The sequence below is a fragment of the Anneissia japonica genome, unplaced genomic scaffold (assembly GCF_011630105.1).
Source record: "Anneissia japonica isolate Jap-2015-1 unplaced genomic scaffold, ASM1163010v1 scaffold376_len1572418_cov194, whole genome shotgun sequence".
NCBI lineage: Eukaryota > Metazoa > Echinodermata > Crinoidea > Comatulida > Comatulidae > Anneissia > Anneissia japonica.
Genome location: NW_022741166.1, coordinates 169,695 through 182,975, shown reverse-complemented (window position 1 = coordinate 182,975; position 13,281 = coordinate 169,695). Strand labels below are relative to the sequence as shown.

The window sequence follows — 13,281 nt, the reverse complement described above, 5'->3', positions numbered from 1 at the left end:
TATCAATTTCCTTTACCAGCCAATGATACTCAAGATTCTGAGTCATGTGACCAGGTGTCAAATTTGCTAGCTCTCTGCGGTGAATTAACTCCTGTGTCCTTCTTTAGTGAACGCGTCGCTCTACGTTTTAGGCCCTTAGCAAAAGGAAAACAGCAAATAGAAATTTGTGACGGTACAGGATTGGGGTTGCTTCCTATGGTGCAAGACGTTGCCCATTGTAAGGCTTACTGTAAATGCCAATGAGTTTTCACAATTTTGGAAATAATTATTGAGAATTTTGCTGAAGTGGATAATATTATTGCATTGAAACAAAATGCCAATTGGATTCCGGAAGAAGTCAAGAGGTTTGTATGATAATTTTTGCGATCATTTTTATTTGTCATGACTCATTGACAGGGAAGCTAGTGAAGTGGTTTACTCCTTCACTCATCATATACGTGTCTGGTTTACAATTTTATTCCTTGTTTTTTTCTTACTGGTTTAAATGTACTGTGACTGGTATAGCCTATTAATATCCATTCATTCATTTTTTTTACGTTCCACATATTGCAACAAAGTTAAATTGCATGAAAGTGGACAAAAACTAATGGGAATTTAATAATTGAAAAAATAATAATTGACAATGGGTACTTGCTGCAATCATGTTAATAAAAAAAAACCATATTAAAAAAAAGTATGAGATGAATTGAGTTAGATAAAACGTTTAAATTACATTGTTTTTCAAGCTAAAAAGAATTTAAAATTTGCACTTGGCCAATTTTTTTAATTGTTGTGCAAGTTGTGGTTTTTAACAGAATTTCCAGCTTTTTATTAGGCTTAATACAGGTACCTTACTGCGCAACATTCAAACTTGACTCAACATGCCAAATGTAGGTCAACTATTGTCCATGAAAGTAATGTTTTTCATAACCAATGACATTTACCGAAAATACTGCTGTTTACTCTTTGCAGTTGTCTAGGGTGTTGTTAGTAACTTAAGTTGACAGCATACAGTATTTGAATAATACAATCCTATAGGCCTATACTCTACTGCAAAACTTTCAAACTTGATTCAACATGGCAAGTCCAGGTCAACTATTGTCCATGAAGGTAATGTTTTACACAATCAGTGACATTTACCGAAAAATAGACAAGTGTTTTAATATTTGCAGTTGTTTAGGTTGTTAGTTAACTACATTGGCAGCATACCATTTTTGACTAATACAATCCTATTTCGCAAATTTGCCTTTTAGGTCAAAAAACATAATCTGCATGGAACTGTGTGGTACCGCAATTTAACTACACCACAATATGAATAGTTTTTTTTCTTGTTGATAGTAATACATGTCCTGAAAAAGTTGGGATTTCAATTTTTTTATATTATTATATTGTATAAAGAGTGATTATATTTGTAATGTATGCAAACCACCCTTGGATCTTCAGTTGTTGTTCATGTATTTAAAATGCAAAATATTGAAACATATTCACAAATAGGCATTCATTATATTTTTTTGTTTGTTTTTGTTTAAAAAAATAATAAACTTTAAAATACTCACAACTTTATATATGATGCTCATGTCAGGTGTAAGCCCGAGTTTTAATTTGCCCTAGTCATTGCCAGGCTCTACAGTATAAAACAAACATGTTTCATAGGGTCTCTACTGCTATTAATACTTAATAATATATTGTATTCAAAGATGATAAACATTATGTAATGTATTTACTATCAACCATTTACAGTATCTCTGCTTTTCCTTGCACTCTTATGAATGAGACTGAAATTTTGTTTTCAGACTTGAAATGCGCCCTCAGGAGTCACGATTGTCGGGGCAATGTTGTTATTACTCCATATTAATTACCACTGCACTTAGTCACTTAGAGTGGATACATAGAGTTTAGCAATATGATACTATGGTTCTTTTTTGTGTGAAAGTATAGAAGGAATGTAGACAATCAGAGAAAAACAAAGTGATTAAGGTTGCTGTCGATTAAACACCCTGTCCCATAGCTGTTTGTTAGACCATGATATTAAATACTTGCACATTGCACATGAATATTATGGATTGACCATAACATGTTGTTATAATGCTTGTTGTATATTGCATTTTCATGGTTTCTTAGTATTTAATTTTAATATGAATGATTGAATGAAGTAATACAGGAATGAATGAGTGAACGAATGAGAGTGATCAAGTGAATGAATGAGCTCAAGACCAAATGAACAACCAGATAAGCAAGCAAGCGACTGAGCGAATAAATAAATAAATGTAAGGATGTATTGATAGGTATGTTAATATATATGAATGAATAGATAAATCATAATGGATAAATGAATACTGTAGGTAAGCAAATATATAGATGGATAGATAGATAATTGGATAAATGGATAAAATACCGTAAATCCTCAAATTGAAGCCAAATTTTGCGAACTTTGAATGGGCTTCTTTTTGAAGCTACTTTTGCAAAGTAAAGGGGGGGGGGGCCTTCTTTTCAAAGTGAATGCTGTAAATTTTGAGAAAGTATTATATAAAATATTAAATACTGTAGGGCCATTGTAAAATCAATCTGTATCATGTAAGTACTGTACTATTTCGAAAAGAAGCGTATAGAATCTTTTCCAGGATAATTTTGCCAACTAAAGAGGGGGCTTCAATTTGAGATGGGCTTCTACTCGAGATTAAGCCAATTGGGCTTCAATTAGATTAACGGATAAGATAGTATAATACATACTCCAAGTATCGAAATACACGCCATCGTGTCGGGATTTAATATTTCGACATTAATTATGTCATCTTCAGGAATGATGAATTAATAGATAAATTGATAGATAAATTAATAGATTTGGGGATGCAATAGCTCAATTGATATAGGTCTATTTTATAATAATAATAATAATAATAATAATAAATAATAGATTGGTATGTATATTATTGATGATTCTTTAGGTAGTAAAAAAGAGGTATCCCACAATAACTTCATTTGTGTAATAGGTGATGCCTATATTTTCCTAGCTACTGTATTCTGAGTACATACAACCATATCTAGCTCCATGATACATGCGGGATCAAAGAATTTTTTCACAAGTTTACGTTTACTCATGTGACGTAGATTACTGTCCCTTAATTTTTATAATATATCATGAATATAAATTCTTTGTAGAATATTTTAAGCAAAAAGTGTAAAATAGTATGCAAAGCCTCTTTTCTGGCATCTAGTCTGTTCTAAGAATTCCATTTGGGCCAGTTTCTGCAAAATAGAGATTTTGATGAGATTACATCCAATATTTAAAAAAATTATATTTAAAACAAAATTAGAATTTTTTTTATAGTTTATTTTACTTGGACTCCCTGTTGTAATTATGGAGGTTCATGGAATCCCAAGGAGACAAATTGTGAACTACGAGGTCATTGAAATTTCTTGGCAACCAAAATTCTTTGAGATAAATGCCAATTTACATAATCATTATATTTATGATAAATGATGAGAGAAGTCATTTATTATAAGCTCCATTTCCTGTTGAGTCACCTGTTTCACAAAGGGAAAAGTTTTTCAGCTGGTAGCCCACTCTCTCTGCTAGCACTTTTCCTATACTGTATATTATTTACTTTTTGGTTTTTATAATACTGGACTGAATCCTGTTGTTTCTTCTGCCAATTCCAGCATCTAGAATCAATTGTATCTGCATGTGCAACTTGTTGAGATCCTTATTGTCGTAATTATTTCAATGTGTTGCTCATTTCTAGAATAAGTGTATATTTTTGTTCACTCTCCACTTAAACATATATCACTAAAAGATAATCAGTTTCAATTTAGATGGGGAAATTATATTTTTTTTAAATATTAAAATCATTTAAATAAGTTTGCCTCTCGTACTATTATAATTTCAGACGGCAGATCCAGAAACACATGATGCTATACAAAAGCTAAAAAATATATACATAAATAAAGATTGTTTATTTCTGATTTAATTGGTTAAAAGTTACCAATCTAAATTGGTTATGCATCCCACCCTTCCACCTTTTTAAATATAATTTATAAATAGGCAATTCTTGATATGAATGTTGCAGCAATTTGGGTAATATTAATGAAGGTTCAGAGTTCCCTTGAGCTATCAGCATTTTGTGACGTCTGTGGGCCAGCTGATAACAGAGACTACAACTCAATCAGGATGTTATGTAGGAAATATTAGTAAGGTACCTAGGGACAATTATAGAAATTAAATAACAAACTACAGTAGCCATTTATGAATGACATGTGGCTTGAGCTCTGTAGTCCTACAGTACAAAATTTCCCTATTTACCTATTTATTTGTTTATATATATTTATGACTAAGTTCTTAATGGTGCCACCAAGTAGGAATATTCCAAGTTGAATGTAATAAAAACACAACAAAGATGTACTTATTTCTAGTCTATTTTGTACCTTTCTAGACCAGTTTTATATTATACAATATAATACAATAGCAAATAGTGCGAGTATGTACTCATCCCTGACCCATCTTTCACAGACACGTCAATAACAGTGAATTCGTTTATATCTATTATTAGATAGCACTACTCCAGTTTCAGGATTTATTATATCAGTCCATTTTGGAGCAATGGGGACTCAACCAAAAACAGGACTGGGGAACTATTGTACCTTCTGTCAGTGACAAAGTCAGTCGTTTTGTCAGGAAACAAAGTATTTTAACAGTCTGACTGTCTTTCTGGGCATCGACAGTGGATGTGCCGGTCACCTAACTTTGCGAGATAGCTTCCCCTCACTTAATCTTTATGTTCATACTTCACCTTAGTGCCCCCTTCAGCCCCCTTCCCCATCATTTCAAGATTCCTAGTTATGCCACTGAAGTGTGTACCCTCTGTGAGGGATCTTGCACCTTTCCACCTTCATCGGGGAGCTTGGACACTTGGTCGGTGAGTGTCTGGCGGTGCTACTGTTTGTTTTGGGAGCATAGATTCATCTAATGCCCATTATGTCTTCAAGATGACTATCAAAATTAAGTTAAACTCCTCAGTATTTCTCTTCCTCTTGTGAGTCATGCATTATGTTTTCTCTTCGCTAATTAAACAATACTTCCATTATTCATCCATTTCCTTTACTTACTAAAAACCTCACTGATCACTTAGCACCCATTGTGAAAGCTTACAGGTTGCTTGGCCTAGTTTATTATGATATTACTATTAGGATTACATTTGAATCCATTTACACGCACCAATTATCTTCTGTTGTATCATCTCAATTATAAAAAAGTAGAACAATTATTATTAATCATGCCCTGTGTTATTTAACTGGGTTGATTTAAAATGTGTACTTTTTTTTATCTTTGTATGAGACTTGTTTGGATTTACTGCAGTGGTTAGAAGCTGTAATTTGGCAGGTTTTAACACCTAACCATTATTCTCAGTACTAAGATTTAATAGTGTACTGTAAATTGCTGTTGATTTTGCTATTTATTAAAACTTTACTGAAAAAAGAATCAGTAATCAAATGTTATTGCGTTTAACTTTTTGTACACTTAATTGTGACTTTCCAAAGTTTTATAGAGTAACTTTCTTGGTTGTTACAAATTTACAAAGTAGCAGTATTAAAATATTTTTATTGTTACTGTTAGCTGTAATGCTGTCGCTTTCTTAAGTGTCTGCTATACAAACGACCAAAAAAAAAAAAAAAAACCAACCCTGCAGCTCTCTTATAATTTTATGAGATTTCAGTGCGGCACATATTCTAGAGAAGTGCATTTTCGAGAGTGGCACATATTACTAATTGTGGAGTGAGAAATTTGTTGTTGTCTATTAGTGTCCCGATCATATTTAAGAACTTTAAAGTTATCTTGAATTCTTTTAAAAACTTTTTATGTTAAAAATGTTAAATGATGCGTAAAAAATAATAGAAACATGCTCTCCAACAAGTGGATTTTGGTGTTCTTTTACTTTAACGTTTATAATTTTATGAGATTTCAGTGCGGCACATATTCTAGAGAGGTGCATTTTCGAGAGTGGAACACATTATTAATTGTGGAGTGAGAAATTTGTTGTTGTCTATTAGTGTCCCGATCATATTTAAGAACTTTAAAGTTATCTTGAATTCTTTAAAAACTTTTTATGTTAAAAATGTTAAATGATGCGTAAAAAATAATAGAAACATGCTCTCCAACAAGTTGATTTTGGTGTTCTTTTACTTTAACATTTAAAGTACATTTAAAAAGTATATCAAAAGAAATCGGACCTTCTAAAATAAATTTAAAAGAAAAGGAAAATGCAAATTAGTTATAGTAGATTCCATTTCCTTTGTCATAAAAGATAGACAATTATGACTACACCCACATATTGCAATCTGACCAATCAGAACAACCATTTTAATTATTGGCCTACAGATTATGAGGCTGCCCTTCATTCAGCCATTTTTGGCTTATTTTATCACGTTTAAAGTTCACATATAGTTAAATAGAAATAGTACTGTAGGCCCTGTAATGGTCCTGTTTTTATAAAATAAAATATTAAACATTTTCTTATTGTCATCTACAGTATACATAAAAGTTTGTTTCAGCTGGCAATGATACATATTTTAAGATAAAGAATTATATTACAGCCAAAAGATGATTTGATAACCATTTTAACCCTCTCAAAAATAGAGTATCTATTGAGATTTTCTTGTAATCAACACCACAGTGTAAGTATATGTGGCAAAGACAAGCCAAACCAGTCACTCGTCGCAAATCGTGTATCAGAGAAAATGGCCAAAACATGCTGGAATGTCAAATTTAAAAAAATCTATTTTATTGCACTAAACTATAACCTAAGTTATATATCTACACATCATTCTATGCTGTTATTTTCCCCATTTTCAATGTTAAAACAATACTTTTAAGGATTTAAAGATAGTTTCTGCATGAGAAATGCCTGAAATCATAAACTTTGACGGTTAATTTCTCATACATTGTTCTTTAAACAGCTGTGTGGTTAAACGCTTGTAACTTCATAAGGAAATGTCCGATTTGAATGATTTTTTAACCATTTTATAGCTATTATTTTACTCTCTAACACAGTATTAATAACTCAGTATCAATTTTTGCGACGAGTGACTGGTTTGGCTTGTCTTTGCCACATATTGAAAAACAATGTTTTTGTGCAGCAAACGGCTGTCCCATGGTAAGACAATGTAACTGCTTTTATATTTTTGTTCAGTTACAGTGGTCTGCCTTGAAATGGTCGCAAAGATCATATTGGTGATGATGATGATGATGATGATAACAATAATGATGATGATGATGACACTGACCATGATAATAATGACAATGATTCTCTCTATTATATATTCTATACAATATATTCTCTCTATGTATAAACATTTTAGTGTAGAGGTGATGTGTTGATGTTAATCTACAATATTTGTTTGAAGAAAACGTACAAAACTCTTTTGCCGACAACTAGAATGAACCATCATTTATTATATTCTTATATTGACATTCTCCAAGCACTTTGAGCACTTTGCATGATGTAAAATAAAATTTATTAGCCTGGTAATCGGATACATAAACAATCGTTTACAAATATATGGCCATTTATCCTCTCAGGAGAGTATTTCCCATCCACACTACATTTCACTCAGGGCAATAAACTGATAAATTCAACATTTGAACATTTCACATATCTGTAGCCGTCTTCTGCTATCTACATTTTTTAGAAGACAGTTTGAGTTACTCACTTTAATAAATTTATTGAACTGGCATTCATCCTTCAACTACTATGAATTTGCAAACATCCTGAATTCTGTATTCTGTGATTGGCTGTGATGCAGCATGCATGACATCATTTATAATTGGAAGGAAGCATGTGTAGTGTAAGATTTATCCAATATTCAATAAGAAACATACAATAAAGGAATTGATTAAACAAAACAACATTAAAAAAAAAATTTCTGTAGACAAATTGTTTCATGTTAGTCATCCACTCAGACATTATCCCACGAATGACTCAATTAAAATGCGATCCATATGTACAACTGTTCTCCAAGTTTATTATTTATAATTAATAACATTCCACCTCGGAGATGGGCTAGCCACAACGTTACAGGCTCATAAAATTTACTTTGAGACTACATATAACTGAGCAGTATACTTCTATGTACTACTCCTATTTTTGTTAGACATCCCCCTCCACCAAACAGCCCATGGGAATGTCGTAAAAACATCCTGCATAACATCAAAATCAATTTCTACAAATGTTTTGTTGTTTTTTTTTTAGTTTATTGATCTTATATGTTAAAACATTTAAGAATAAACCTAGAAGAGGATGCTTGTGTCTGTTTATATTTATTCAATTTTATATTTTGTTAAAAAACTGGGGTTGATTCTGTTAATAATAATTGTTGTTGACTTTTATTACAGCTGGAGGCGGAAGTGGTACTGAAGGCTCACAAGCACAAGTGCTACATGCTGTTGCCGTACATGCATTTAGATAGTAAGTAAAATATTTTGGTTGGCAGTAAGTATATATGTTAATCTGGGTGCTCACTGCATCGTACGACTGTCGACCGACAAATTTAACTCCACTCACTGTGAGCGTTAGATGACGCGACGCTGTCTGATGATTGTGGATAGCAGTTTGAATGGATTGTCAATAAAAAGGATTCGTTGCGTGCGTCGAGGCGTTGTGTTCTTATAGAATCGCGTCGGCTGTCGGCATAGTGAGTGACGGCATCCGATTATCAGTGGATATAAAGAAAACTGAAGGCAAATTTCAAAGTTCAGAACAACCATTAGCGAGCATCTCACTGGCACAGACTGTAGTAATTTGACGCTCATAAAATATGTCTTGTTAAAATACCACCCAACACTCCCTTTTTGAGGGTAAATTCTGCTCATTTGCCCCACAAACAATCGCATACAAGGTAGATGAACCTCCACTACACCTTCCTATTGTTATCTGTCATACCACCATTTATTTTTTTTAACACTACCATTGTATTTTTATTGTTATTATTGGTACCACCTGGGCATCAGTTATCATCATGGCAACCACCAATTAATTATTATTTCATTGATACTAATGATGTCTCAATTGGTTTTTTTTCTCTTTTAGCACAAACAGCCAGTATGTAAAACAAGGAAAACTAGGGGCAGCCATATTAGGATATCATGGAATCGCAGATGTAAGTGGTTTATCTCCGACCCCATACTGTAAATTACTTTGAACAGTCAAATAGATTATAGGTCAGATACAAAAAGCAAACTAAATCAATTAACCATACATAAAAATTAACTTTTTTTTTTTTAATTGTTCAATCTGTTATGATTGATTATGATTATCATATCAAATGTTTTGATTGAATTTTTGGTTTTTCTAGATTCAGTTAGATGGTGTATCTTAAATATATGACTTTGTTTGTTGTTTTTTTTTCTCCATAATCAGTACAAGCTTCTATTATACGTCAGCAAGCAGCAACAAGTTACACATGCAAAGATTTCTCCAAACTTTACATTCACAGTAAGTAATCATTATTAATGTTTCTTAATAAGTGAAACTTTTTTTATACCTTGTTTAGTGAACATTATTCTTTATCAGGGGAGTGTGAAAAATAAAATTATTTGTCATTTAGCAAAACGGTTTCATCAAAACTATTTACACTGAGGACAAAATGTTATTGACGAACAACAAAATGCAAGTTTGTGAGGTAAATATTAGGGGGCGGGGTACCCTGATCCCCCTTGATCAGGATGCTATCATGTCGACGAAAAAAATTTGATGTTGCGATGTAAACAGTTCAGTAATGCACAATATATTTTTATGAAATTTACATTTTTTTGTGGAAGTGGGTATTCTAAAGGGGCCAAAATGAAAATTTTCTTTTATTCAAAATCATCTTTATTGGTTTGTCTGTGGGCTCATGCAACAAGGTATAAAAAAGTAATCACTTTACTTATGATTTTTTGACCTTTTATTGGAAGATATGACTGCTATAATAATATAATTTTACTACATTTTATTAGAAAGATATGACTTCAGTCAACAGTAGTCAGTTGTCCAAATTTTAAATTTACTGTAAGTAATCATTAAAACTTCATACTTATTATAGTACTGGCTTTTAGAAGAAGAAGACCTAAATTGTAGAATGTGATATAGAAACTCATGGTTCTTAAGCATTTAAATATGTGTAATTTTTATTTTGCTCAATAAATTGTGATTGATTGATTGATTGAGTGATAGTTTGATTGGTTAGTTGATGAGGATATGACTGCAGCCAACTATGTTTAATTTCCTCTAACTTCACATTCAAAGGGCATACTGTATTTCCCACTCTCTTGTCCATAAGCAAAATGTGTATACCACTCAAACTGGTATGTTTTAAAATTCAGAGGGCATCATCGTGTGCTAATTATAATGACCTCAATATGTCCTGATCTTTCTATCATCTCACTATTAGAAGCTCTTCATAACAGAAATTTTTAATTCTATTAACCTATATATGATATACCAACCTTATTTAAATAGACGACAGGAATACAGCTTACTTTACTCAATTATTTCCAACTCTATATAAATTTACAGTGAGTACTGACTCAATTTACTCAAGTAATAATTTACTTACCCTGATCTACTGTCTCTTCCCACCATAAATAATAGGACTAAAGCCCTTTAATTACATCTTCATGGCATAATTCATTATTTTGTAGATGCTTACCTGGATATACAGACTATTGCAAATGTACCTCTTAATGAACACCCCTTTGAAGAAAATAGGACTGTCCATCCCAGGTACCACATGCCCATGTGAACGCCCACATGTGCTTCTAACATACTTACGATGTATCAAACTTTAATAGGATATGACTGTAGCCGATTAGTCAAATGTTTCCCACTATACATTAACAAGCGCATATCATTATATTGAAGTAACATACATAATTATCTACGAATCTCTATTAGAGGATATTACTGCAGTAAATGTTTCCAACTTTACATTAACAAGTGAATATCATTAAATTGAAGAGACTCCTCTAATTCAAGACCTTTTTCAAAAGAACCAAATAACAATCTTCAATCTTTTAACACAAAGCTAACCCTCTAATTGGACACCTAACCCAGAGACTATACCCCAAGTTTTCAGATCCCAAAGGTCGTCTCCAGTTTGAGGACGAACTGAAATTATTTTTATATTTTAAATTTTAATTTATATAGCACACATTCAGAATGCTTTTTTTTAAGATGCTTTTTTCCTCTAGTCCTTCGGAAACAGAATCCACCATACACAGTGTGCTGCCTCCCGTGCTCCCTTTGGAGTTCAATTCAGTTCAATCTTTATTTGCATGTTGTTTACGTATGCACAAAGTAACAATTTCAATTGGAAATATACTGTTGTACAAAAGTAACAATGAAAACTTTGTGTAAAGATTATAAATTGTGCAAATTATAAGAAAAAACAAATATTATGTTAAATTTGTAGTGCAATACCAACTTCATTCAAAATCATTCACCTACCAGGTACCCATGATACTGTACTTTTCGGTGAAGAGAGGCAATAGCAGATAAAGTGTCTTGCTCAAGCACACAAGCAGTTTGACTGGCATTGGTCTTGAACCTCTGACCTCACAGTAAAAGTTAAAAGCCCTTATCCGCTGCACTACACAGCTTCCACAAAGTAACATACACCAATCTCCATTAGAGGATATGACTGTAGTTTTCCAACTTGCATTAACAAGTGTATATCATTAAACTAAAGTAGCATACTTAATCTACCAATAGGATATGACTCCAGCCGACTTTAGTTAAATGTTTCCAACTTTACAATAAAAACTGCACATATGAAATGTATAACCTACATATGATGATATATGTACCTTGAATAGAGGATATGACTGCAGCCAATTTCCCCAAACTTCTTACTACATTCATAGTGAGTACAGATTCCATTCTGTTATCTAAGTTCTTATGACTATGTTCCTAGATTTAGGAAGCAGGTTTGCAGCTAACTTCAGTTATATTTTCTGGGCACTAAAATTTTGAGCTAGCAGGATAGTAGTGCGGTTAACAGGTAGTGAATTTAAACCCATCTTTACCAATTCTCAGTTGATTTGTATACGCCTGGCTGAAGAAGAGTGATGTCGAACACATAAGAAATAACATGCTTATATTTTACTTCTTTCTGAATTATTTTAAAGAAAATATGTTTTAATGAGTTAGAATATATATTTAATTTCATTATATCATATCCTCATTTTTTTCCCTTTCAGGTCCAGGCAAATAACTATGCTACATTCTATGATGAACAACGTCAGAACTGGTCACTGATGTTCGACAGCGAAGACTCTGCATTTGAATTTTCTAAACAGGTATGGATATCATGTCAGTATAAGCAACTACTGTATCATGGTATTGAAGCTATAAAAGAAAACAGTAACAAATTTCCACAGTAATGTTTATGAGAACAGAGTTGTTTTTGCATGGGAAAAAGGCTTCTCAATATGTAAAGAAATTTGGAAAGAAATTGTTTAATACTTAATCATCTCAAGACCAGTAAAATTTGTTAATTTGTCACAGTTAGTGTAAGTTGCCTTTCATAGTGTCTTTATGAGGTATGTCACATTGCAATGCTTTCATACGCTATCACTTTGTCACCTGATCATACATGTTCATGATGACATGTGAAAACAGGGAATTACATATTCGCTGTAACTTATAACCACGATCTCTGTTCAATGGTGGAGTACATAATTTAATTTCAATAGCTTCCTGAATATTTTTATTCCAACAGTTGTCCTATTTGCCCAAAAGGTAATATTGTTCCAAATAATGTTTTGTCCCATCTTTTAGCAATATTTTATAGGAAGAATACTGACTTTGATTAGTATGCCCTTTAATTCACATACTGGTATCAAATGTTCTGTCTGTTTTCTTAACTTATGTTGCATTATGAATGATGTTTGCCCAGTAGAAGTCAATTACACAGGGTGGCTGCTACAGAACTAAGCAATACAAACAGTTTGTAGTCGATAGTATGTGTTCGCCTGCTTGTAAAATAGATTGAAATAAAATAAAATGAATTTGTACTTGATGTAATGATTTTGAAACAGAACTTTATACTGTAATCATAATTTAAATGTTTTTTTTTTTTTGGTTAGAGATATACTATGTTGCATTGCTTCCATTATATTATATTTTATAGATATTTCAATTTTTTTTGGCAGTGGGTCATTAAGTTTTTCACAGGTTCTCCAATACAATGTATTTTGAGTAGTTGTGTTGCCAGTAACACCTCTCACAGGCTTAAAACAAATTTGAGTACTATAATAACATTTTAAAAATC

At 32.2% G+C, this 13,281-nt stretch overlaps 1 protein-coding gene across 8 annotated transcripts in view; it reads left to right on the top strand.

The window, feature by feature from the left end:
- LOC117118589 (FK506-binding protein 15-like) overlaps positions 1-13,281 on the top strand; it is a 74,493-nt gene that overhangs the window by 14,150 nt on the left and 47,062 nt on the right. For 7 of the 8 annotated variants that reach the window (XM_033263209.1, XM_033263212.1, XM_033263215.1 and 4 more), the window contains exons 3-6: positions 8,366-8,438; positions 9,060-9,129; positions 9,390-9,464; positions 12,209-12,307. In XM_033263209.1, coding sequence (XP_033119100.1) covers positions 8,366-8,438; positions 9,060-9,129; positions 9,390-9,464; positions 12,209-12,307 — 317 coding nt within the window. Of the gene's footprint in view, positions 1-138; positions 345-8,365; positions 8,439-9,059; positions 9,130-9,389; positions 9,465-12,208; positions 12,308-13,281 lie in introns of those variants that run through there. The other variant, XM_033263214.1, reaches the window with a different exon arrangement.